The sequence below is a fragment of the Chiloscyllium plagiosum genome, unplaced genomic scaffold, assembly GCF_037043375.1.
Source record: "Chiloscyllium plagiosum isolate Xiang-an unplaced genomic scaffold, Cpla_swu_hap1 HiC_scaffold_34, whole genome shotgun sequence".
Classification (NCBI taxonomy): Eukaryota; Metazoa; Chordata; class Chondrichthyes; order Orectolobiformes; family Hemiscylliidae; genus Chiloscyllium; species Chiloscyllium plagiosum.
Genome location: NW_028270172.1, coordinates 24,887,865 through 24,914,668, shown reverse-complemented (window position 1 = coordinate 24,914,668; position 26,804 = coordinate 24,887,865). Strand labels below are relative to the sequence as shown.

The following is a 26,804-nucleotide window of genomic DNA, read 5'->3' as shown; positions in this document are numbered from 1 at the left end:
AAGAATTTTTCATGTATCAGTGTGATTGCATTAAATTCTTCCAAACCTGGAAGCTACCCAGGAGTAACTTCATAAATGCAATGAAGGATGATTTTTCTTGAATCTTTTGTTTGCTAATTCCAAAATATTGGACATGATGGAGGATGAGGAAACCGTTTGACTCATAGTTAGGAATCACTCAGTTGGGTAATGTAGAATCCATTTGCTTACTGACCTCATAGAATCATAGAAACCCTACAGTGCAGAGAGATGCAATTCTGCCCATCAAGTTCACACTGGCCCTCAAGTCATCCCGACTATACCCAACATCTCATCAAGTCGCATAACCTCACATTTACCATGACCAATCCACCTAACCTGCACATCTTTGGGCTGTGGGAGGAAACCTGAGCACCATACTAACACAAGGGAAGCATACAAACTCCACAAAAACAGTTGCCCAAGGCTGGAATCGAATCCAGGTCCCTGGCGCTGTGAGGCTGCAGTGCTAACCACTGAGCCACCATGCTGCCCCTGTTGAGGGAAGGTGATGTATTTTTGAGCATAGGATGACCAATGATGGAAGTACAAGGATTGTGTAGATGGGGCCTGAGCCCACAATAACCTCTTCTGAGATGTATCCAACCAGAGTCGGTAAAGATAATCTGAGTGGAGCTGATTGTACAGTTGATGAGCAGAAGAGAATAATTTGAAATGTAGCCCACATGGTTCATGCACAGATGGAAAGTCCAACCTTGTGAATGATTCACAACCAGGCCCACAGACTAGCAAAAGTTTCCACTTGTGGTGATTATAACCCTGAGTCACAACAGAAGTGAATGGTTTACAAAACCTGTGATTTTACATTTGGACAACTTGGTATTGAATGATATTATTTAGTGTGAAAAATCAAGGTCACACTAATTAATCAGGACATTGTGTAAATTGTGTTCCTGTTTATGTCTGTCACCAACTGGATCATGATCATTTCTTGCGTGAATGACCTTTGAGGAACTAGCTTGTCAGGCAGTGCTCAAATGGACCTGTCATTCCCACTGGGTCAGAATCCTGTAACTTCCTCCCTATCAGCAGTATGGACGTAGTGAGGACACATGCAGTTTCAGGAATATGGCCTACCACCACCTTCTGAAGAGCATCAGGTAACAAATGATAGCCTTCTCAGCAGTGTTCACATCCTAAGAGCCAGGGCGGTACCAATCCCCTTCAGGAGGGCAGACTCCCTTTGTGTGAGCAATGATAGGACTTTTTATGGCTTGAACTAGCAAACCCTTTGTTTGTAATTTGGAAACTATTTAGTGAGGTCTGGGAATTACCCAGTTTTTGCTGCCCATCCCTAACTGCCTTTGAGAAGGTAATAGTGAGCTGCCTTCTTGAACCACTGCAGTCCATCTGTTCCAGGTACACCTGGGGTGCTGTTAGGAAGAGAATTTCAGCTACAATGACGGAATGACAATATAGTTTCAATTCAGGATAGTATATATTTGGGAGAGGAACTTGTAAGAGGTGACATTCCCATGTGCCTGCGCCCTTTATCCCGCCAGGTTATGAAGGTTGCAAGTTTGGAAGGTGCTGTCTGAGAAGCCTTGGTGAGTTGATATGGTGTATCTTCTTTATGGCATACACTGCTGTCACTGTGTGTCTGTGATGGCAGAGGTGAAAGCTGAAGTTGAAGGATGGGGCACTGATCAAACAGGCTACTTTATTCTGGGTAGTTTCACTCAATTCTGAGTGTTTTTGGAATACACTCATCCAGTAAAGTGGAGAGCATTCTATCACACTCCTGACTTGTGCCTTGTAGATGATGGACAAGCTTTGAAGAATCAAGAGGTGAGCTCGTCATTGTAGAATTCCTAGGGTCCAACTTGCTCTTGTAGCCACACTATTTATTTTAATGTTCAGTTTCCAGTCAGTGGTAACCCTCCAGGATATTGATTATGGAGAATTCAGCAATGATGAAGACATTGAAGCAATTGTTCAATTCTGTCTTGTTGCAATGGTCATTGCTTAGCACTTGTGTACCGTGAATGTCACTAGCCACTTATCAATACAAGCCAGAATGGTGTCCAATTCTTGCTGCAAATGGATACAGATTTCTTCAGCCTGAAGCCACTCCAACATCTATTCAAAAAGGCAGCCATCACCTCAGGCCAACTAGGATGCACAATAAATATTGGCCTTTGTCAGTGAAGCCATGAAAATGAATTTTTAAAAAATCTTAAATGAAAATTTGGAAAATGCATTCCCGGCAGTGATACCATCAATATTACCAATATTAAAGCTCCCAGTTACCTCACTAATGATTCAGTCATCTAGAAAGTTTATAAAATTGTCATTTGCCCTCTACATTTTGTATTTGCGGCTAAGGCTCTGCCAATATATAATACTTCAAAGTGTGACCATCTTCAGTGATCACCATCTTTATTTGGAGACTGTATAATATGATTGGAAACATGCCTGGATATTGCAGCGCTGTTAATTACTGCAGTGATGTTGGAATGATCCCTCAAAATGACAAGGTCATTCTTTGCAAAATGTTGGCTGTGGCATTGCATGCATTGAAAAGTCACAACATGAATTTTTTATAATCTTATACAAAAGACCAGACCAACGTCTTTTGTCTCAAAATATAATATCGCACACCAGGTAAATGTCATTTCTGCCTTTGTCTTTGAGTGGTAGAATAGTACAGCACAGTTGAAGACTACTCAGCTCTTGCAATATAATACATTTAGGTCCACTTACCCATAGATGTTGCGACAGTATCTTTTCTGAGCACTCTGACAGACAGTGCATTCTGAATCCTAGCCATGTTAAGTATTTTTAATATTTATTGTAGCAATCTGGGTAATGAGCAGATCTTTACAAAATCCGATAGAGGCGTGAAGCAACCAATCACTTTTTCCTAAGTTGTCTGTATGAAAATAATGTTTATAAACATTGCAGGAAGGAAATTGTGAGGATAATATGATTTGTATGTTGTTTCCCAGAAAACATAACAGAAGGTTTCATTTGAACATTTAACAAGACGCTTCATGAGCTAGCATGACTCACTGATAGTCATGTGATGGTGGAACATTGATATAGAGAGAGTGAAGCTATATTAAATGAAACAGGTAGTTTTCAGTTATCTTTTCAAGTCTCATACCATTCAAATACACTAAAGATGCTTCAAAAGGTCAGGTTTTTTGAAGATATTTCACACAGAGATTACAACACTGAAACCAAACTATTCATTGTAATGTGCTTATGCCAACTCTTTATTCCTTTCTCCTTCACCTTTACATCAAGCTGCCTCCCACTCTCAGATGCGACAGTGCTTGAATTAGGGCTCAAAACCACCTTGTAGGAGTGGACAATTCACTCACAAAATGTCACAAGCAGTTCAATTAAAGCAAAGGTGAGAGCAGAAAATTCAAGAAAAAAGATGTACATCAGCTCAGGGGAGATACCTGAAACGCAAATGTCTTCAAAGGCAGCAGCCTCCAGAGAAAAGGTCCTTTCCTTTCTAATTTCCTAGTAATCCTCTGGTGGGCTGGAAAGCAATGAGAAATGTAAATCAATCCTGTTTGAATTTTCATGCCATGATAAGATTCTCGTGCCAATACCTATGGCAGCAAAGGGATAGAATACCAAAATAGATTCCCATTGGAACTGTGCAAGTTAAAGTGAGCATACAGACTCTGTAGGTGCAGAGAGAACCGATAGGTGGCAGTAGTCCTCAGATCTGTGGCAAATAATGGGTCAATGGTTTACGGAGGTTTTTTCATATCCTCTGAAACCTTGATCCCATATTCAATGAGAAGGACTTTATCTTCTCTGAAATCCAGGAGGTTTGAAGGAGGTAGGCCAGGACTTTAGATGCTGAGGCAAGGTTTTGATTTGCATTCATCATCAGTCTTTGACCCTCTGTATCTGCAGGTACCACAATTTTAAGATGTGCACATCTTAAAGGAATCACTATTTGTGCACAGTTTGTCTGGTTTCCTGTGCTTTCTGTTCTGGAATAGTTTCAGCCAATCACAGTCAATTAAGTATTTTTTTAAAATGCAGCTACTACTGTAATGGGAATTGGTTTAGCTCAGTTGGCTGGATTGTCAGTTAACAGAGTAGCATGATGCCAACAGTGTGGGTTCAATTCCCATTACCAGTTTGAAGTTACCATGAAGGACTTTCCTTCTCAGCCTCTTCCCTCACCTGAGGTCTGGTGGCCCTCAGATTAAATCACCACCTGTCACTTCTCTCTGATAAGAGAGCAGGCCCTATGTTCTGGTAAGACAATGGTAACACAACAATAACTACTATAATGTTGGTAAAACAGCAGCCAATTTGTACACAGCATGGTCCCACAAACAATAATATGGTAATGGATTAATGTGGGTGGCACGGTGGCACAGTGGTTAGCACTGCTGCCTCACAGCGCCAGAGACCCGGGTTCAATTCCCGCCTCAGGCGACTGACTGTGTGGAGTTTGCACGTTCTCCCCGTGTCTGCGTGGGTTTCCTCCGGGTGCTCCGGTTTCCTCCCACAGTCGAAAAATGTGCAGGTCAGGTGAATTGGCTATGCTAAATTGCCCGTAGTGTTAGGTGCAGGGGTAAATGTAGGGGAATGGGTCTGGGTGGGTGCGCTTCAGCGGATCGGTGTGGACTTGTTGGGCCGAAGGGCCTGTTTCCACACTGTAAGTAATCTAATATGATTTTTTATGTTTGCTTGAGGGATAAATCATGGCCAGGATATCAGATAAACTCCCCCAGTCACCTTTGAAATAAAACCATGAGATCTTGTATTCGCAATTCGAGAGGAAATGAGGATTCAGTTTAATATTGTCATCTGAGAGACAATGTCTTTCAACATTGTATCGGCATGTCAGTCTAGGGCATGGGCTCAAGTACCTCAAGTGGGAATTGAACCCATTACCTTCTGATAGAAAGGTGTGAGTATCACGACTAAGTAATAGCTGACTCTTATCATATAGTTGACAACTGTTTAATATGGACCAAAATGGATTAACGTAGGAAGGAGTTAAAGTGTGAGGAATGTGCTGAATAAACAACAGATCTATCTTCTGGTTAAATAGATTGGGTTTTGGAACTCCATTGTCCTCTAGTGAAAATGTTTACTGTGGAACTAATAATAGTGAGGTCAAAGGGAAAATGTTCCCGTGGTAACCAGCAGTATATAAAGTTTCAAATGCTGCAACCTCAACCACTCACCAAACGTAAGTGCAATTATGAAAGAAAGATGATTTAAAAACTAAGTATCTATGTCAAGCCCTCTGTAAATTGAACTTAGTTTACCTAAGTGTTAGAAGCTGTTACTGTTCTTTGTCAGCCTGCAACAATGAGGTCAAGGTAGTCTCTGGCACCAATGGAAAATGAAGTCAAGCAACTTCATTATTAAATGAAAATTTATTAAAGATAGTACTTGTAGCATCTTTCCTCATCTTGGGAGATCTCAAAGCATGCCCATGCATTTTAGAAGTGCAATATATGTAGTGAGGCAACCAGGTGTGCTACCCCCCTGGTCCTAGGGTCAAGGATATGTCAGAGTGATTCCAAGACATTCTGGATGAGGAGCGTGATAAGCTCGTGGTCATGGTACACAATAGTGCCAATGACATAGGTTGAAAAAAAGGCACGAGTTCCAAAAAACTGAATCTAAGGAGCCAGGGAGTTAGTTGAAAGGTATTGGTCTCAGGATTACTACCAATGCCATAGACTAATTCGAGTAGAAATAGCAGGATAGATCAGATAGGAACATAGGAACAGGAGTAGGGCATTCAGCCCCTCAAGCCTGCTCTGCCATTCAATAAGATCATGGCTGACCTGTGGTCTAACGCTGTCTCCCTGCCTTGGACCCATATCCCTTGATAACTTCACTTAATAAAAGTTTATCTACCTCAGATTTAAATTTAACAATTGAATTAGCATTGACTGCCATTTGAGAAGGAGAGTTTCAAACCTCTACTATGCTTTGCATGTAGGAATACTCTCTAACATCTCTCCTGAATGGCCTGGCCCTAATAATAATAGAATCTTCAACCAGTGGAAATAGTTTATCTTTATCTGCCCTGTCTTCCCTGTTAATATCCTGAAAAACTTGATTAGATTACCCTTAACAGTCTAAATTCTGGAGAATATTATCCTAATTTGTCTAATCTCTCTTCATAACCACTGAAGTTTGCGTATCATCCTTGTAAAGCTGTGTTGAGCTCCCTCCAGGGCCAAAACATCATTCCTAAGGTGTGGTGCCCAGAACCGCATACAATACCCTAAGTGGGGTCTGACTAGATATTTGTATAGCTGCAGCATTGCATATGTGTCCCTATACTCCATCCCTTTAGATATGAAGGCCAGCATTCCATTAGCCTTCTTGAAAGTTTTCTGTACCAGTTTGTGGTATTTTAAGGAGTTATGCTCTGAACCCACAAATCTTGTTGGACTGCCACTGAATTTAATTTTGTACTTTTTAAAAAAATACCTTAATCTATCCTTTTTCAGTCCAAAATGGATAACCACACTCTTGCTTATCGTAAAATCCATCTCCACAGCTTTGTCCATTCACCTAATCTATCAATATCCTGTTGTAATTGTATGCTTTCCTCAACTATTGTCTAATCATTGACTGTCCACAGTGCTGCCAATTTTGTCTTGTCATAAAATTTAGATATTTGACTTTTTGTGCCACTACCCAAGTCATTAATGAATATTATGAATAATTGAGGCACAAATACAGATCCCTGTGGGACACCACTGGTCATGTTCCTGACAATTTAAGTACTTACCTGTTGTTCCAACTGTGCTTCCTGACACTCAACCAATTTCCTGTCCATGTGAGTAATTTCCCCTCAATTCCATGGGCTTCCTCCTGAGCTAACAGTAATGTGGGACTTTATCCAAGCTTTCTGCAAGTCCATAGAAACAACATGCTTTAACTTATCTCTGCCATCACCTTTGTCATGTCTTCAAAAAACTCTGAGGTTTGTAAGACATGACCTACACTTCATGACTCTACATTGGCTCTTGCTGATTAACTGAATTTTTCCAAGGTGATCAGTCACCCTATCTTTGATTATAAAATCCAACAACTTTTCCATTGTAGATGAATACAGTTGTTGCTCTCCCAAGTTTCTCACTTTTGAACTGAATATTAAATTCTATGGTGTTATGATCACTACTTCTTAGAGGGTTTCTGGAAAGCTGGTGCAAGGGGGTGTTTCAGCTTTCTGGGACACTGGGACTGGTTCTGGAGGGAGGTTGACTACACCTAGGTAGCCATGGGACTGAGGTCCAAACGTGTGTATTTGCGAGTGCAGTTGGGGTGAGTTTAAATGAGAACGGAAAGGAGAAGGGAACCTAAGCAGAGTGACAAGGAAAAGAGAATCCAGGACAGTAAAAAGAACTGTAACATGCAAATGTGGTAGGCAGGTAATCAAAGTTGAGAGGCAACTAGGGCCATGGGCCATAGACATAGATTAAAAACCATAGAAAGGCAAGTCTAAAGGCTTTGTATCTTAATGCAAGAAGCATTTGGAATAAGGTATTGAGCTGATGACACAAGTTGGGAAAAATGGGTGTAATCTCATCACCATTATGGAAACATGATTACTTGGATATCAAAATTGGAAAAAGAATATTTGACCTTTTGGAAAGACAGGAAGGAAGGAAAAGATATTAATCAGAGATGAAGACAGTTGTGAGAAATTATCTCGGCTTGGATGATGTAGAGGGCATTTGGGTCGAGGTTGAAAATAGCAAGGGAAAGAAGGTATTGGTAGGAGTAGTATATATACCCCTAAACAGTAGCCACACTGTAGGAAAGGGTATAAGCCAACAAATAATAGGAGCATTTAAAAAGAATAGAGCAATACTTATGAGTTTCTTTAATCAAATCAAGATTTATCAACTTGAACTTAATCAAGTTGGAAAAGGTAGCAATAACAACAAATTCATAGGGTGCTTTAGGAATAGTTTCAAGGAGCAATGTATCATGGAGCCAACCATAAAGTAGACAATCTTAGATCTGGTAATGGGTAATGAGGCAGTTTTAATAAATTACCTCATTAAAAAAAGAAACCCTCTAAGAAATAGTGATCATAACACCATAGAATTTAATATTCAGTTCAAAAGTGAGAAACTTGGGAGAGCAACAATTGTGTTTAACTTGAAAAGAAGGAATTGCAATTAAATCAGGGTAGAGTTAGCTGAGTGGACTGAGCAGATGGATTAGCAAGAAAGATAGTAATCAAGCAGAGGCAAACATAATAAGAAATAACTCATGATCTCAGCAAAAATATATCCCAGTAATGAGTGTTATGAAATTGAAGGCATGTACTGAATGCTGTTTTGCACAGAGAGAGTGAATGCTGTTTTGCACAGAGAGCTTACAAGCACCAGTTATATGACTAGCTAGCAGTCTTAGAGTGCACTGGAAAATTGAAAATATGTAAAATTTGGCTGTGAAATAGATACCTGAGTTGGTTGTTGTTTTGACAACAATTCAAATTGAATCAATCAGTTTAAATTATGTCCGAGGATACTAAAACCCAATTGAGTTTGAATTTATTGTTTTTGCCAATATTGAGCCAATGAGACGATCCGATGTTGGGTGTATAAAAAACAGGTATTTTGAAAGTCAGACAGAGAGTAAACTTCCAACAAAAGAGACTGCCATTCAAAACATTCTCAATCAAAAATATCGTTCTCATATGGAACATCTTTACAGTAAAATCAGAAGACGACCCAGGGAAATCTTTAGTCGAAAGAAGAAGGACACCCATTGGAGATGACAGCTGCTGTATGGTTTTGAAATTAAGTTGTTGTAATTTTAATACAGGTTTTTTATTGGAACAGTATATTGTTATAGAGCTGGAGGCAGATAAGAAGCAGTTAAGAGAAAGGGGAGCTTAGAGTTATGAATAGTTGTTGTTTAATGTTCACTTTTAGAGTTAAGGAATAAATTGATAGTATTTTTCTTTAAATTGTGGAATTTGAGAATTCTCTGTCACTCATACTTTAATAGCTTATGAGATGAGGTGAACATTTTCTGGGTGTTTGGTTGAATGAGCAGAAGGGTTCGCCGCTGTGTCATACTAAGAGGAAAGATTCTAAGCAAGGGGTAAACAAATCATGGCTAATTGATAAAATTATGGAGAGTATTAAATTGAAAGAGAAAGTATATAAGGAGGCAAAAGTCAGTGATTCCCCCAGAAGAATGGGATAAATTCAGAATCCAACAAAGGAGATCTAAAAAGATAATAAAGTAAGAGAAAATAAACTATGAAGGCAAACTAGTGAGGAATATAAAAGCTAACAATAAATCCTTCTTTTAATGTATAAAAAGGAAGAGAGAGTCAAAGTTAACATAGGTCCCTTAGAAAATTAATCTGGGGAGATGTTTATGGGTAACAAGGAAATGGCAGAGGAGTAGAACAGATATTTTGCATTAATCTTTATGGTGGAAGATACTTCAAACATCCCATTAATACCAAAGAATAATGGGGGGGGGGGGGGGGAATGAATTAATTGCCATCAACATCAATAGAAAAGTGATGATAAACTAATGGGGCTAAAGGCAAATATGTCAACTGACCCTGATGGTTTATATCCTAGGATTCAAAAAGAAGTTACAGAGATAATGGTTCCATTGGTTGTAATTTTCCAAACAAACATTGGACTCTGCCAAAGGAGTAAAATCCTCCCAAAGTGACAGTCCTATTCAAAAAGAAAGGGAGGCAAAAAACAGCTAACTATAGGCTGATTAGCCCGGTACCTATTGTTTGAAAAATATTGGGATCAATTATTAAGGAAGTAATAGAAGCATTTTTGGAAAATCATAATCTAATCAAGCAGCGTCAGTCTGGTTTCATGAAAGGGAAATGGTGTCCAACAAACTTATTAGAGCTTTTAAGGAAGCCTTACTAGAGTGATATGGGGAACCAGTAGATGTTTTGTATTTGGACTTCCAGAAAGCATTTGACAAGGTACCACTCAAAAGGTTAGATTATAAGATACAAAAATAAAAATTGCTGAAAATGTTTAGCAAGTCTGGCAGCATCTGTGGAGAGAAATCAGAGTTAACGTTTCAGGTCGAGTGATCCTTCCTCAGAACTGAGGTCTGAAGAAGGATCACGCGACCCTAAATATTAACTCTGATTTCTCTCCACAGGTGCTGCCTGACCTGCCAAGCTTTTTCCAGCAATTTCTATTTTTGTCTCTGATTTACAGCGTCCGCAGTTCTTTCAGTTTTTTGATTATATGTTAAGAGTATTGGAGCTGGTATTTTGGCACAGATAGAGACTTGATAAATGAGCAGGAAACAGGGGGTAACAGGTTCTTTTTCAGGCTGGCAACTCATGATCAGTGCGGTTCCACAGAGCTGTCTGCTGTGATCACAACTGTTTCCAATATATACAAACGACTTGGAGGAAAGAAGCAAATATACTACAACCAAAGTTAGAGACGACACAAATATAGATTAGATTAGATTACTCACAGTGTAGAAACAGGCCCTTCAGCCCAACAAGTCCACACCAACCCGCAACCCACCCAGACCCATTCCCCTACACCTAACACTACAGGCAATTTAGCATGGTCAATTCACCTAACCTGCACATTTTTGGACTGTGGGAGGAAACCGGAGCATCCAGAGGAAACCCACACTGACACGGGGAGAATGTGCAAACTCCACACAGTCAGTCGCCTGAGGTGGGAATTAAACCTGGGTCTCTGGCGCTGTGAGGCAGTAGTCCTAACCACTATGCTACCGTGCCACCCAGAAGTGGAAAGGAAGGTTGCAAGAGGGCTACAAACAGTTCACAGAAATACTGATAGGTTAAATAACCGGGCAAGAAGGTTAACAATTGGAATATAATATGGGAAAATATTGGAAGCAAAACATAAGAACAATATTATTTAAATGGAGAAAAGTTGCGAAAAGTGCCTCATAAAAGGACTTGGGGTTCTTGTACATGAAACACAGGAGGCTAGCACAGGGGTGCTGCAGGTAATCAGGAAGGCTAATGGAATGTTCGCCATTATTTCAAGGGAGTTGGAAAATACAAGTAGGGAAGTCTGTATAAGGTAATGATGAGACCACACCTGGAATACTATGTGCAGCTTTGGTCTCTTTACTGAAAGAAAGATATTATTTCATTGGAGGCAATTCAGAGAAGGTTTGCTCGGTTAATCCTGGGAATGGGGGGATTGAGAAAAGGGTAAACAGATTTGAACTCTACTCATTGGAATTAAGAAGAATGAGTGGTGATATCATAGAAACATGTAGGATTCTGAAGGGGTTTGACAGACAAAACGCTGAGAGAATGTTTCCCCTCATGGAAGAGTCTAGGGATAGAGGGCATAGTTTCAGGATAAAAGAGCTCCAATTTAAGACTGAGATAAGCAAGAATTTCTTCTCTGAGAGGGTTGTGAGTCTTTAGAACTCCTTGCCACAAAGAGCTGTGGGGGCAGAGTCTTTGTGTATATTTAAAACTGAGATAGATTCTTGATTAGTTGAATGGTGGAGTAGACCACTCCTGTTCCTACTTCTTCTGGTTTTATGGTCTTCATTTATGCACAGCAAATTCCTACAAACACCAATGTGACAAAGAGTAGATAACAAATTGTTTTTGTGTTGCCAGGAGTAACTCCTCTAGTTTTTTTCAATATAATGCCATGCATCTTTCACCACCAAAGAGGGCAGACAGTACTTTGATTTAACTTAGCACTGAAAATAAAAGCACCCCCGACAGTGCAGCATTCCTTCAGTACTGTCCTGTATTGTTTATTTAGATTTCAGTACTCAAGTCTGAGCTGTGAGTTGAACCTGTAACTTTCTGACTATGACTGATCTAACTGACTGAGCTATAATATAGCTGCTACAATCTATTGGGAATAATGAACAAGGTGTCTTTTTCATGAATTTTGCTGGAGCAGGATCTTAATTGTGAAAAAGATACAAATACTTTCATTTGTGTGTGAACATACAAAACGGACCGACAGGAAAAGATCAGATGTTGTGTTGCATAGAGTTTTGATGCTTTGCCCAATAGAATTCATGGCATTTGGCACCCTATCCACCAGAATATTCCACAAACCAGAATCTCACTTATTTCCTCCACCTCAGATGTCACACATAAAGTATCAATATTGCCAGTCTGAGGTGATGGTCAAAGAACTTGCTGAAAGTTTGAAGGATTTTTCCTTCAATGTTTGTAATGAAAAAGAGTCCAAAGCAGAGAGGCTCAATGTAGTGTACGTTGAGGCATGTTTTGTTCAATTGCTACTATTACGATGAATTGCAATTTAATGCAAGTTTTGATTAGCAACTCTATTTGATTCTGGTGTGTGTCAAGTAATGTGAATTTCACTGTACTCAGGGTTAAAATGGTCAACAAGGTAACGGGTGTTGCTGTTCAGTGTTGGATTGCACCAGATTTCCTGTCACACTCTCTCATTTCCCTTCAACCAGTGAACTAATTACTCAATGGTCTTGCTTACTGTATATTGACTTGAACTAAAGATCAATTCTGGTCACCCTTCTATAGAAAGGATGCTGTTAAACTTGAGAGGGTGCAGAAAAGATTTACAAGGATGTTGCTGGGACTGAAGGATTTGACACATGGGGAGAGGTTGAATAGCCTGGGCTTTATTTTCCTGAAGCGTGGAGGCTGAGGGGTGACCTTACAGAGGTTTATAAAATCATGAGGGATAATGGATAGGGTAAATAGCCAAGGCCTTTTCCCCAGGATAGGGGAGTCCAAAACTAGAGGGCATAGGTTTAAAGGGAGAGAGGAAAGATTTTAAAAAGGCCTGAGGGGTAACATTTTCATACAAACAGTGGTGTGTGTATGGAACAAGCCAGGCTGGTGGTGGAAGGTGGGTACAATTACAATGTTTAAAAGGTATCTGGATGGGTACATGAATGGGAAGGATTTAGAGCGGTATGGTACAAATGCCAGCAAATGGGACAAGACCAGATTGGGATGTCTGGTTGGCGCAGATTACTGTTTCGTGCTGTATGACTTTAAGTAAGAAGCATTAACTTGTTTCTTTAAAAATTTCCATCAGTTCCTCAATCTAGTTTTGTCCCTTAACATCAATGGTTTCAGATAATTGGCACGTTGTTTGTGTATCATTTCATTGTCCACCTGGTTGCTGTCTCCATTGATCCGGCAGACAGCAGTGTGCGTACCAGAAAAAACTACAACACTCCCATGCCAACTCTTGATCGAGCCAAGCATCCCCATGTCATTCAGAATCAGCACTGCTACTTGTGTGAAGTGGATGTGTATGTATCAGCCTGGTTACACAGAGGGTTCATGAGCTCACACGTTCAATTCTACAGTCAGATCTTATGTAATGCGATAATTGTGCAACCCCGCATTATAGAAAATCTGTGCTTTAGAAACAGCACTTAAAGTGTAGGCAATGTAATCGCGTTACAGCCAACACAGGTTTTTAAAGTTCATGTTTTGGAAACAGCGTCAGTGGATTTGTGTTATCGAAACCCACATTATAACAGAATGTACTTGAGTCTCTGCACTTTACATGTCAAACAATAAAAGAGGACAGGGATTAATTCCACACACGGGGTGAAGCAAACTAAGAATCAGAAGGGCCCAGCAGTAGCTGAGTGCTCTATGCATTGCTTAGTGAGCCAAAAGGACAAGAGAAGTCTGAGGCTTATCTGTGATCTTCATTGATCTTCATTCAACTTAACTCAAGGGAGTAATTGGAGTTGAAGAGTTGACTTTAGTAGTAGGGGCTAGCCTAAGAATGGGGTTTGGGGGAACTGTGCCATTTATGCCATTTATTTATTTAAAAATACTTTTATGAATTAACTCCATTGCCCTTGAATGTTTACATGTGTGAACATAATATGTGGAGAGAACAGGCTCACCCATGACAATATCCTATGGTCACATGATACTGTGCTGATACTGTCTGCCTTTGCTATGTTTCAAGGTGGATTTTATTTTGCATCAACATTTGGAATCATGTTATTTTCATAAGCACAACACAGCAAACAACACAAGTTACTGATTAATCTGCTTCATTTCTGTTTTAGGCTCTGCTTTCCAACTCATCTAATTATTTTGTCTTTGCTTCATCTTCCCTCTGACTTTATTGCCAGTTACTTTCAACCTGTCAGCCTTTTCATTACTGCAAGTCCAAATGCTTTCTCCCATTACACATATTCTTTAATTTTCTGCACTCTCCTAACACTGTGGGTGGTATTTAATGCAGCCCACAGAGATTTTGTCCATTGGTTGAAGAGCAAGCAAGCTCCGCACATTGTCTTCTTTCAGGAAGGCTGAACAGATTTTTAAGTAGATAGAGACAGGCCTCCCCTGGAACCAAGGACCCCAGGAATCAAAATCCCACCCTGTGAGAGCTACTGGCCTACCAGAGATTAGCAGCTGTGCAACTGCACCAGCAGGAATGGTAGAAGCTGCCAGAGGTGTACCATCAGAGGCCAAGGATCATCAAAAGAACTCAGAGCAAAGGTGAGTGTGAGTGGCTTGGAGTTCATGGGCACAGGAGCTGTGCCAGTGTTTCCATCACTGCCCAATACTCTTTCTCTCAATCAGGCCTTTTAATGATTCAGTGCACTCCACACCCCGCCTTGGAACACATAGGCTGTAGGGTGGGTGATGGGTTACAATGTTAATTGGCTGCTAAAGGGCCTCAGTAGACATCTCCCACTGTAGTATGGGAGACAGGTTGAGAATGAATGGGAAGGTCATGGAAAGAGCACCCACTTTATTTTATGAGCTGCCAATCATCAAATACACTGGCAGAGTCCATAAAAGCCAGCCCTCAGAACATGTTTACAATGGTAAACAAACTAAAATTAGAAAGCATAAGTATGAAATAATCACTAATGAATCCAATCAGAAGTTCAGAAGAAACCCCTTGACAGAGTGTCTGGTTAGAATGTGGAATGTGCAACCACAAGGGCAGCAGATTCATGGGAACAGCACCATCTGGAAGTTCCCCTCCAAGCCACTCACAATCCTGAACTTAGAAATATGTCACCTTCATTGTCGGTGGTTCAAAATCCTGGAACTCCCTCCGTAAGGCATTGTGGGTCTCCCTACACCACATGGATTGCAGCGGTTCAGCAAAGTAGCTCGCCACCACCTTCTCAAGGGGGAACTAGAGACGGGTATTAAATGCTGAGTCAGCCAGCTATGCTCACTTTCTGTGAAAGAATATAAGGAGTAGTTGCAGCAACTAGTATTGATATGTTTAAGAAAAATCTTGAAACCAATGCGAAGGAAAAATGAATAAAAATGTATGTTAATCCAATTAGATGAAGTAAGTTGGAGAGATGCTTGTTTGGAACATAAACATCAACATAGATTAGTTGTCCAAAATATCTACTTCCATGTTATTAATTTTAAGTAAACCACAGCTTTGTTTGAGTCTGTCTTCAACAGCACCTGTACTTCGCAGCACAACCCAGTGAGAGTGATTCAGAATTAAAAGCCTAGTATAACTTATTTTCTTCTACTCCCTACTCCCCAAGATAGGGAGTTCTGTGACCATCAGTGACAAATCAGCTTTAAATGTAGTTGAAAACCTGTGAAGGATGTCACCAGCCTTGAAGGTTTGCAATTAGTATCGTTTTGGAGATTGGCATTTCAGTCAGTGCATTACATAAAGTCAGTACCGAAACATGGGCATTCAGCCCCTTAAATCTTATCCTATTAGCCTGCAACTCAAATACTTCAGAACATTTTATGGTCCAGAGGAAGATCATATGTTATACCTATTGCTTGCTCTCTAAATATCCATAACTTCCCATTGCTCTGCCTTTTTTTCAAACCAGTAATCTTTTAAAATCTATTTATAGATTTTGCTTCCACTTCTAGAATGGCATCTCATTATTAGACCTGTCCTCTGCCATAAACTTCTCCTAGACCCTCCCTTAATGATTATTTTAAGCTTCTGTCTTTTGTGCTTGGCTGATCTCATAGTTGCTATTTATTTATCTCAACCCCTGGTGATTGTTAATATCTCCTATCGGATCTGATTTTAGACTTGTTTGTTCTCATTGAAAGACATCCAGTTATGAAGCCCATATAGTAATCCACTTTGTAGATTCAATTTGAAACCTTCAGCTCTTCATTTAGTCAAGGTATATTTGTAATGTGGGAGATTGCAAGATAAATTGCTTTTCCATTATAGCATCCATTATTTTGCCTTTAAAAACCCCAGAAGCAGATCATTCCAAACCTTCATTTCCTTGAATAAACAGTTTCTCCTTAATCGCCGATCCAACATAAAATCAGTCATGTTGTCCCTCATTGGTAAAGGACATATCACACAGCCATGTGCTGAATGAATCTTTCTTTTTGCTTTCTCTTTTCAGGGGAGTGAAAGCCAAACATTGCAGCACTTGTAACAAGTGCATTTCAGATTTTGATCATCATTGCAAGTGGCTGAACAACTGTGTAGGAGGGCGAAACTACTGGTATGGCATTCAAGAATTTACTTACAACCCTTCCAATTTACAACAAAACTTTAGCTAGCGAGTTGAAGGAGTCAGCAAATCAATATGGCTACAAGTCAAAGTGCTTTCATTTTCATTGACCTGGATTTTGTGGTTGGAATGACTGTTAGCATTCACCGTCACTACTGTTCTGAAACTGATAGCAACTTATAAAGTTTATATGTGTCTAGGGTGGCACAGTGGCTCAGTGGTTAGCACTGCTGCCTTGTAGTGCCAGGGACCCGGGTTAGATTCCAGCCTCAGGCGACTGCGTGGAGTTTGTACATTCTCCGTGTCTGCATGGGTTTCCTCTGCGTGCTCTGGTTTCCTCCCGGAATCCAAAGATGTGCAGGTCAGGTGAATTGACCATGCTAAATTGCCCATAGTGATAGGTACATTAGTAGGGAGTAGGTGGGTGGGTTACTCTTCGGAGGGCCGGTGTGGACTTGTTGGGCCGAACGGCCTGTTTCTACATGGTAGAGAATCTAGTCTAAATTAGAAACCCAGTTATTGCTGTCAGTGATTGTACACTTATTCATAGGGTGCACTGCCAAAGTCCACCTAGTCTACCATTGATTATTAATTACTGAACTGAAGATAACTTTCCTTTTTATGTAATTACTTTCACTGTAGAAATACTTGAAGAGATTGCACCTGGTTGAATGAAATGGAACTACATTATTAATGGTGTGCAAAGTGCATAATCACTACTGGCCCTAGAAAGCAAATTTTATACTTATGAAATGTTTCATTTCTCCATGATAATATAATGTCTGTTTAATGTCCATTTTAAGAAATAATCTCACAATCACCCCTTGAGGTTTGGTGGCATTACTATTGCTGAACCCCACTCCCCAAGTATTCTGAAGGGTTATCATTGACCCAAGCCGAACTGGACTAACCATATAAACACTTTGGCTACAAGGGCAGGAAGAGGTCAAGATACCCACGCCAAGTCATTTACCTTCTGCCTACCATTTATAAGGCATAGATCAGGATTGTTGTGGAATACCTTCTGTTTGCCTGAGGAGTGTAGCTCCAACAGCACTTGAGAAGCTCGGCACCATCCAGTACAAAGCAGCCCACTTGACTGGCATCACATCCACCACTTGTCAGCATATATTCCATTCAGAACTCTTATTGGTGGCAGCAGTGTGCACAAACTACAAGATGCACTGCAGTAATACACCAAGGTTACTTAAGGAGCACCTTTCAAACCTGTGACCTCTACCACCTGCAAGGACAAGGTCAGCAATGCATGGGAACACTGTCACTTGCAAGTTCTGCTGCTCGCCAAATCAGATCCTAACTTGGGACCATATTCCGAACCCCGTCACATTCACTGGATCAAAATCCAGTAAAACCAATCCTAACATCACTTTGGGTGGTCCTACACTGCAAGGAATGCAGTGTTTCAAGAAGGCAGTTCACCACCACCTTGTCCAGGGCAATGAGGGATAGGAAATTAATGTTGGCCTAACCAGTGCTGCCAACATCGCACAAACAAATTTTAAAAATCCCTTTTTTGTAAACTGTAGTTTAAAGAGAAAACGTCTCCTTGCAATGTGGTCAGGCACTAGTTATTTATGACTGATTAGATTTGTGAGTCATATTTCAGCTGTTAACTGTGGATAGTTTCGGAATGGTGCTACATGCATTGCTGTTGTGCTTCAAAGCCAGATGTAGTTAATGGTTAACTGCATAACAGGGCCAGGGTAAAGATATGAACATTCCAATTTGTATGTAGCAGTTGCCACGGTAGCAGTGAACTGCTTATTTACAGGTCAAGCTGTGTTTCATGAGTCTTGGTGGATAACAAATTGTTTCCTTTTGCGTCACTTTTGTACAATTCATTAAAGTTGCTTTCTCTCAGCAATAACAGTCCAATATTTTCCAAGCTCAGAACCTTTGTTCCCAGTTGCTCTCATTTTATCTTAAATGTAAGCAAGAGCAACAAATTTTAATTGACGGTACCCATCATCTAAACTGCGTAGCTGTTCCTCCAGTTTCAATCTTGCAACAATTCATGTGCTATAGAAATTTGTAGTCCATATTACTAATACCAACGCTGCCTGCGCAAGTTCCTGCAAATCCACTGGGAAGAAAGACATACCAACACCGGTGTCCTTGACCAGGCCAACATCCCCAGCATCGAGGTACTGATCACCCTTGATCGGCTGCGATGGGCTGGGAATGTCCTCATGACCAACTGACACAACACTCTCCAAGCAGGTGCTAAACTTCCAGCTTCGAAGCAATGGTGGACAGAGGAAGGACGTCAGTGATAGTCTCAAGGCCTCACTGGCTAAGTGTGGTTTTCCCACAGACACCTGAGAATTACTGGCCCAAGACCATCCAAATTGGAGGGGGTGCATCCAGGAAGGCATCGAGCATCTTGAGACTGGCCATCATGGAAAATGAAAGCTTGGTGAATACAATGAAAGGAGCACACTGCCACACCAATGCTCCACCCACCCCTTCCTGCGACCACCACCTGCCCCAAGAGCTTGCAGTAGCCATATCGGTCTGTACAGCCACCTACACTCACCCTGAGATTGGAACAGAGTCATCCTCACCTGTGAGGAACTGCCGATGATGCTCACCAATTGGCTCACCAATTCCAAAGGGCTCCAAGATTCTCTTCTTACTTGCTGCCTCACTGCAAGATCTCCTCCTTTGCAATGATCACCTCCCTACTTACCGACTAATAGTGGGTTCTGTCCACCAACACCTTGATGTCATATTCAACAATAACTTTGCCTAATGTTGGGAGTCTTCCAGTATTGTCCTAGTATTCAGTATGGAAAGTTGATTCGGGGGGGGATATCAGATACAGTGGGTAGAAAGGCAAGCTGGTTTTAAGCAGGAAGTGGGTTCTACTCCTAATGGTATTAGGGAGAGGGTTGTCATGTTCTGTGTGAAGAGAGATTATTGTACCCCAGGTATAGAGAGGGTGTCAGGTTGTGGACATTGGTGTGGGGGTGTCAGGCCCTTTAGCAGTGTTTGTGGCAGGTCACGGGTAGAGAGTTATACGGGATCCCAGAGTAGAAGTGGGACAGGGATGTCATGTCCATAGCATAGACGGTGTATGTCAGATCAATGGCAGAGGTGTTGTGTCCTAGATGTAGAGGTGAGGTGTTGTGTCCTAGGCAAAAAGTAAGGTGTCAAGTCCAGCAACAGAGGGTACTGGGTTCTGGGCATAAAGGGAATGTTCGGTAAGGGACATTTTGGGTCCCAGAATTAGAGCTAGCTATTAGGTCCTGAGGGATCCTGGGGCTATGACTTATGTTATGACATGGCGATGAATCCCTCTGTTACTTAAACCCGAACACCCAGACAAACACATGTCGCCTCGTAATCTGTTAAAATATGAGTGACAGAGAACTCTCAAATTCCACTACTTAAAGAAAATAACATCAATTTATTTTCTAACTCTAAAAGTGAATATTAAACAACAACCGTTCCAACTCTAGACCCTCCTTTCTCTTAACTGTTTACTATCTGCCTTCAATTCTGTAACAATATGCTGTTCCAATAAGATACTTACTAAAATTACATCAACTTAATTTCAAAACCACACAGCTGCTGTCTTCTTCTGCCTTCCCTCTTCCAGCGGAGGATTTCCCTGGGTTGTTTTCTTTCTTTTTACTGTGAGTCTTTTTCATATGAAAAGGAACCTTTGATAGAGAGTGTTTCCTCATTTCTTCGAGAGCAAGATGTTTGCTCTCCAGGTGTTTCTGTCTTGATGGCAGATGCTCTCTCTCCAATTTTCAAAATGTCTGCATTTTTATACCCTCAAAATTGATGATTTCATTAGTTTGATGTTGGCAAGACAATAAATTCAAATTCAATTTGGTTTTAGTATCCTGGGGCATAATTTAAACTGATTGGTGAAACTGTTGTCAAAACAGCAACCAAAACTCAGGTATTCATTTCACAGCCAAATGTTACATATTTTCAATTTTCCAGTACACTCTGGGACTGCCATCTAGTCATATCACAGGTGCTTGTAAGCTCTCAGTTCAGACCAGCATTCACTCTCTCTTACAGGTATAGTACATGCCTTCAACTTCATAACACTTGGCCTGGGTAGGGAGAGGGAGTTGTCAGGTCAGGTTTGGGGATTAAAGTGTTTGAGGAAGATGTAATTGGGGGTGTGTGCTAAGGAGTTAGATTAGATATTTAGTAATTACTAAGGAGTTAGATTAGATATTTAAAAATGTAACTCTTCCCGAGTAACTACTTACTTACCTGTAGCGAAACTCTCTGAATTCTCTGATTGAAATGGTTACTTTTGGATGGTTCCAGGCACTGGCGAATTGGACATCAACATCTTTAAATTGCGATGCAGTTCCTACAGATGCTGTAAGGGTCCAATGTGCAAATCCCATCTATTCTGCAGAAACGACTATCTGAGGATTGGAAAATCTGGGCCTTGAATTTACCTAATTTGATTGACTTTTCTGATGAGATTACAGAGTGGGTCGATGAGGGTGAGACAGTTGATGTGGTGTACTTGGACTTTCAAACCATGCTTGATAATTTATCATATAATAAATTCTCCAGCAAAGTTGAAACCCATTCAAACCCATGAAATAAAAGATTCCAGTGGCAGCATGGATACAAATTTGTTGGGATATGGGAAAGAGCTGGGAAGTGGGAATAACTAAACTATTTCAACAGAGAGTGTCATAGATCTGATTGGCCAAAAGCCTTCAACTGTGCTGTAACAATTCTGTGATTCAACATTCTTCACTGGAGTGTTTCACTAGACTTAAAGTTTTGAATCATTCTGAAGTTGTGAAGATGCTATACAAATGCAGGTCCTTACTGCATACAAAATTCTAATGAATTGCAAACTTATTGGTCTCTGTCAGTTAAGTTAGATATAATCATGTTTTAAATTTTTAAATTCACCACACCTAACACTCCTTTCTTTCCAAATCTCTTAAGGTTTTTCTTCCATACTGTGGTGTCAGCTGTTCTCGGTATCCTGATGATTGTACTCGTCACCCTTTATGTTTTCATCCAGCAGTTTGTAAATCCAGAAGAACTTCGCACAGCCCCTCAGTTTGAAAGTGAGTATCTCCGCTTTATTATGAGGTTTATGTTCACCGGAATATGATGGTTTTACAAAGAAGGAACAAAAGACTTGTTTCTACCATTTTTATTCGTTATTCCCCCAGTGGAAGTCATGGCATTTTCTGTCAATGCATAAAGCTCTGAAAATTTTCTCTAAACCTGTCCTTCTGTCTACTTCATTCTGTCTCTTGTTGTTTCTTATAATCTATCTTTTGATGAAACTATTGATTATTTTCCCTATTACCTCTTTAATTAACTTGGTGTGACATTTTGTCTGACAGTGTCGCTGTCAAGTGCCTTGCTGCATTTCAGTACACTAAGTTCTTTAAAGTTTGTTGCACACAGAAGAACTTAGGTAGCATAGACTGATTCCCAGTTCAGGATTCCTACAATGTTGTTTGATTGAATGGGTGACACTAGGCATGGGAGTCAGAGCTCGATATTGCCATTCCAGTACTTTAGAGGCGATTATATTGTCTGTAGTTTGATATTGAATGTGCCAGCATTTAGTTTTAAAATCTAGAAATAAAAGGCTACCAACAGTCAAGATGATCTTGAAGCTGCTAAATGGTCCTAGCTCATAATAATGGAACTATCCATCACAAGATCCATCTTACCCAAATAAAGCCCTACCCGAACTCTCAGAACACTGCTAAAGCTACCAGTACTCTACAATCACCCTGCAGTGCAAGGACAACAGAGGTTCCTCAGGGTTGTTTTCATTTTTCTTGAGTTCAGTAAATGAGTGTGAGGCCATTTCCCATCTTTGGGAAACCCAAGCCCATCATATCTGCCCATTTACACCCTTCTTCCATCTGGACGTGTGGACGGGCAGGGCTCAGGTTTGCCAACTACTGAGGCAATGTCAGATGAGTGTGGGTGCCAAGACAGTTGTTTCAAAGCCCTGCAGGTATTCACTGAGCCATTAATTCAACTTTCCACATTGTTCTTATGCCAACCACCATTCATTCCCACCCTCCTGCTCCCATGTAACCTCATAACTCTGTGTGCCTTCAATGTACCATCACATTCCATAGGCATATAGAATAGAATAGAATCCTTAAAGTACTAGAATGGCAATATCGAGCTCTGACTCCCATGCCTAGTGTCATCCAATCAACCTCACTGCCCTGTGGCCCAACATTTCAACTCCCCTTCCCACTCTACCAAGGACATGCAGGTCCTGGGCCTCCTCCACCACTGCTCCCTCACCACCCGACGCCTAGAGGAAGAATGCTTCATCTTCCGCCTCAGAACACTTCAACCCCAGGGCATCAATGTGGACTTCACCAGTTTCCTCGTTTCCCCTCCCCCCACCTTACCCCAATTCCAACCTTCCAGCTTAGCACTGTCCCCATGACCTGTCCTATCTGCCTATCTTTCCACCTAAACACTCCACCCTCCTCTCTGACCTATCACCTTCATTCCCACCCCATTCACCCATTGTACTCCATGCGACTTTCTCCCCACCCCCACCCCCACCCCCACCCCCCTCACATTTATCTATCCACTCTGCATGCTTCCTGCCTCTATTCCTGATTAAGGGCTTTTGCCCAAAACGTTGATTTTCCTGCTCCTTGGATGCTGCCTGATCTGCTGTGCTTTTCCAGCACCACTCTAATCCAGACTTGGGTTTCCAGCATCTGCAGTCCTCGTTTTTACCCAGTGTGGAAACAGACCATTTGGCCCAATGAGTCCATACCAACCCTCCAAAGAGCATCCCATCCAGCCCCATCTCCCTACCCTACACACTGCATTTCCCATGATTAATCTACCTAACCTGCTAATCCTACTACAGGGTAATTTAGCATGACCATCCACCTAACTTGCACATTTTTAGATTGTGTGAGGAAACCGGAGTACCTGGAGGAAACTTACGCAGACGCAGGGAAAATGTGCAAAATCCACACAGACAGTCACCTGAGGCTGGAATTGAACCCCGATTTCTGGTGCTATAAAGCAGCAGTGCTAACCACTGAGCCACCATGCCACCTTAATCTTATAACTCAACCCTCCGTCCTGGTAACATCCTTGTCAATCTTCTTTGCACCCTTTCCAGTTTAATAACATCTTTCCTATAGCAGGGCAACAAGAACTGTACGCAGGACTCCAAATGTGCCCTTCCAATGCCTTGTACAGCCCTAACATGATGTCCGAACTCCTATATTCAATGCTCTGACCAATGAAGGCAAGTGTACCAGACACCTTCCTCTGGCAGCACATTCATATATATACCACCATCTGTGTGGAAAAAGTTGCCCCTGAGGTCCCTTTTGACAACCAGTGCCCAGCAAGGTTCCCCAACTTATTATGGTTTCAGATGGGATTCTCCAAATTGTCAAGATCCTGGTTAAGGAGGAAGGAATCGGCTCCCCTTCTTTATTCCACCACCACCCTATCCCCTTCTCTATTCATCATAACGAGGTTAATTTACAAAGGGACCGCTTTCTCTTGTGTGTACTTTCTTCCCAGGCAAATAAATTTATGTTTCAAATAAAACCAATTCAACCTGGTTTTCTCAAGTTAATAAATAAGTGTGTTTATTAGTTAGTAAATGTGAGACATGTACACACACAGACTATAAATAAAAAGTGAGCCTAAAAGAAGGATAAAAATTAAAGATATGAGAATCAGTTTGTAAATCAATCATGAAGAGTGGACAGTAGAACATTGGGCTATTACAATGAATGTTCATATTAGTATTGACATTGATCGTTGAACAGTCAATTTCAACAACCTTGATCTTGTAAATTGATTTAGGTTCTTTTGTCTTAGTTCCTTTTGATAGGAGCTGGTTGGCAACAACCAGTGTAAGAAAAAATATTTTCATTTCTTTACCTGCAGTGCAGAAATGTTTAATGGCAATTCTTAAAGACATAACCTTCATGGCACACTAGTCTACATGTTAGTAGACCAGATCATTAAGACACCCAGATTAAGGTTGAATCTCACTTTTAACCTTTTTCTTTATATATCTCTGGAAGGGTAGAAACAAATATGTCTGCAGAAGATTGCTTTCCTGCTGAGATAGGAGATTAGGATGTCAGCCTCTTATTAAGGTGTGACATTCCAGGATTCTTCTCCAGATAGTGTGTGTGAGAATTAATGAGAAAGAACATGGAGTTCTTGAAAATGAATAAATAAATCTAGAGAAAATCTCACAAGCAGGCCTCAAAATAAAATATTATTTTGACCTCTTTTCCTGAATCCTCACCAGGCTTCCTCCAAGGTTCTCAAGCTCTTAAACAAGATAGGTTTTAAGAAATCTTCCGAAACTGCTGTAACCGAAACAAAAATAATGAGGGACAAGAAATGTATATTCTCCCTAGGGCTGTTGATGGCAATCCTGATGTTGGAAGACATGCTTGTGACTACTCACAGAACACTAATATGAATCTCTTTCTGCCTATGTGAATATTATGTAGGTCCATTTATATATGGGAAATTGAATTTGCTGTTTAAAAAATAGTTTTAGCTATTGCAAACAATATCCCAACTCCATTAAAACCCAGCCCTTCTCTTTCCAAGTAACTTCCTCCTTAAATCTACTATCCTGCCCTTCTGCCTGTCCATTAATTACTTGTGAGAATCTCATGATTTCTTCATCTCCAGTTGTAAAGACTGCCCACTCATAGAGTCATAGAGTTACATAGAAACAGACCTTTAAGTCCAACTCATCCGTGCAGATCAGCTATCCTAAACTGATCTAGTCTCATTTGCCAGCACTTGGCCCATATCCCTCTAAACTCTTCCTATTCATATACCCATCCAGATGCCTTTTAAATATTATAATTGTACCCACCTCCACCCAATCCTTTAGCAGCTTATTCCATATAGGCGCCACCCTCTGCGTGAAAACATTGCTCCTCAGGTCCCTTTTAAATCATTCCCCTTTCTCCTTAAACTTGTGCCCTCCAGTTTTGGACTCCCCTACCCTAGGGAAAAGACCTTGGCTAATCACCCTGTCCGTGCCCCTCATGATTTTATACACTTCTATAAAGTTACCCCTTAGCCTCTGATGCTTCAGGGACAAAAGTCCTAGCCTATTCAGCCCTCTCCCTGTAGCTCAAGCGCTCCAATCCTGGCAATGACCTTGTAAATCTTTTCTGAATCCTTTCACATTTAACAATATCCTTCCTATAGCAGGAAGACCAGAATTGAACACAGTATTCCTCACCAGTGTCCTCAGTTATCTCTGGTTATCTCTGGTTATCTCTGGTTTCCCTTGCCTTGGAGCACTTGCTTCTTCTGGTTTTTCATCATGGACATACAGAAGGATTTATGGCACAGATAGAAGCTGTTCAGATCTGTGCTAGTTTTATACCTTAGTCTCCCCAAGCTCAATTTATTACCTCATTTTTTCAGCGATACTGAGGTTCTGTACTGCCAAATGACTTTTTTTTGTATACTATGGTCCTGGGCTAAAATTAGCTCATGTGGAAACTTTAGCTTATGTGGTTCAGTGCTGTGGATAGAGATGAAGAATACATAACAGATACAAAAGGAATAACAAGTGATGGTGAACAAAATACAACCCTAGGGGTTAAAAGGGTTAAAACGATGACAGGTTGTGCAGGCCAGGCTTATAATTCCTTGAATATATATGAGTAAACATTGATCTAATTGAATTGTTTAAAATTATGAAAGGCATTGAGAGGATAGATCGAGAGCAATTATTTCTTCCAATGGAATTGTTGAAGCACAGAACAAGATGCTATAACATTAAACTTAAGGCTGAGTTGTTCATAGGTACTGTCACAAAACATTTCTTCACAGAAAGTGTAGTGGAAATCTGAAAAGCTCTTTACCCAAAACACAAGACTTTGGAGCAGGAATAGCCATTTAGCTTGAAGCTTCCTTAGCATCATGGCTGATCTGTTTGTGATTTCAGCTTCATTGCATTTGTTTGCACCCCATAACCCATGACCCCCTTGTCTATCACAACCACCTGATGAAGGAGCAGCGCTCCAAAACCTAGTGCTTCCAATTAAATCTGTTGGTCTATAACCTGCTGTTGTGTGATTTTTAATGCTGTCTATCAAAGAGCTGTTATGATTAGCTCAGCTTCAAAATGAGGTTGAGATATTTTTGTTAATTTAGGGGCACTAAGAGAAATGGAACCATGACCGGTAAATAGAATGGAGAAATGAATCCAATTGATTCGGAGAGCAGGCCAAGGATCCAAATGACCTCTGTTTTTCTGGAGTCAGTCCCTTCATACGTTAGAC

General features: G+C 40.8%; 1 protein-coding gene across 3 annotated transcripts in view; it reads left to right on the top strand.

The window, feature by feature from the left end:
- Positions 1 to 26,804, top strand: part of zdhhc11 (zDHHC palmitoyltransferase 11) — a 148,941-nt gene that overhangs the window by 93,358 nt on the left and 28,779 nt on the right. For all 3 annotated transcript variants that reach the window (XM_043719342.2, XM_043719340.2, XM_043719341.2), the window contains 3 exons: positions 13,106 to 13,284; positions 16,375 to 16,476; positions 21,448 to 21,572. In XM_043719342.2, the coding sequence (XP_043575277.1) occupies positions 13,106 to 13,284; positions 16,375 to 16,476; positions 21,448 to 21,572 (406 nt within the window). The remainder of the gene's footprint in view (positions 1 to 13,105; positions 13,285 to 16,374; positions 16,477 to 21,447; positions 21,573 to 26,804) is intronic.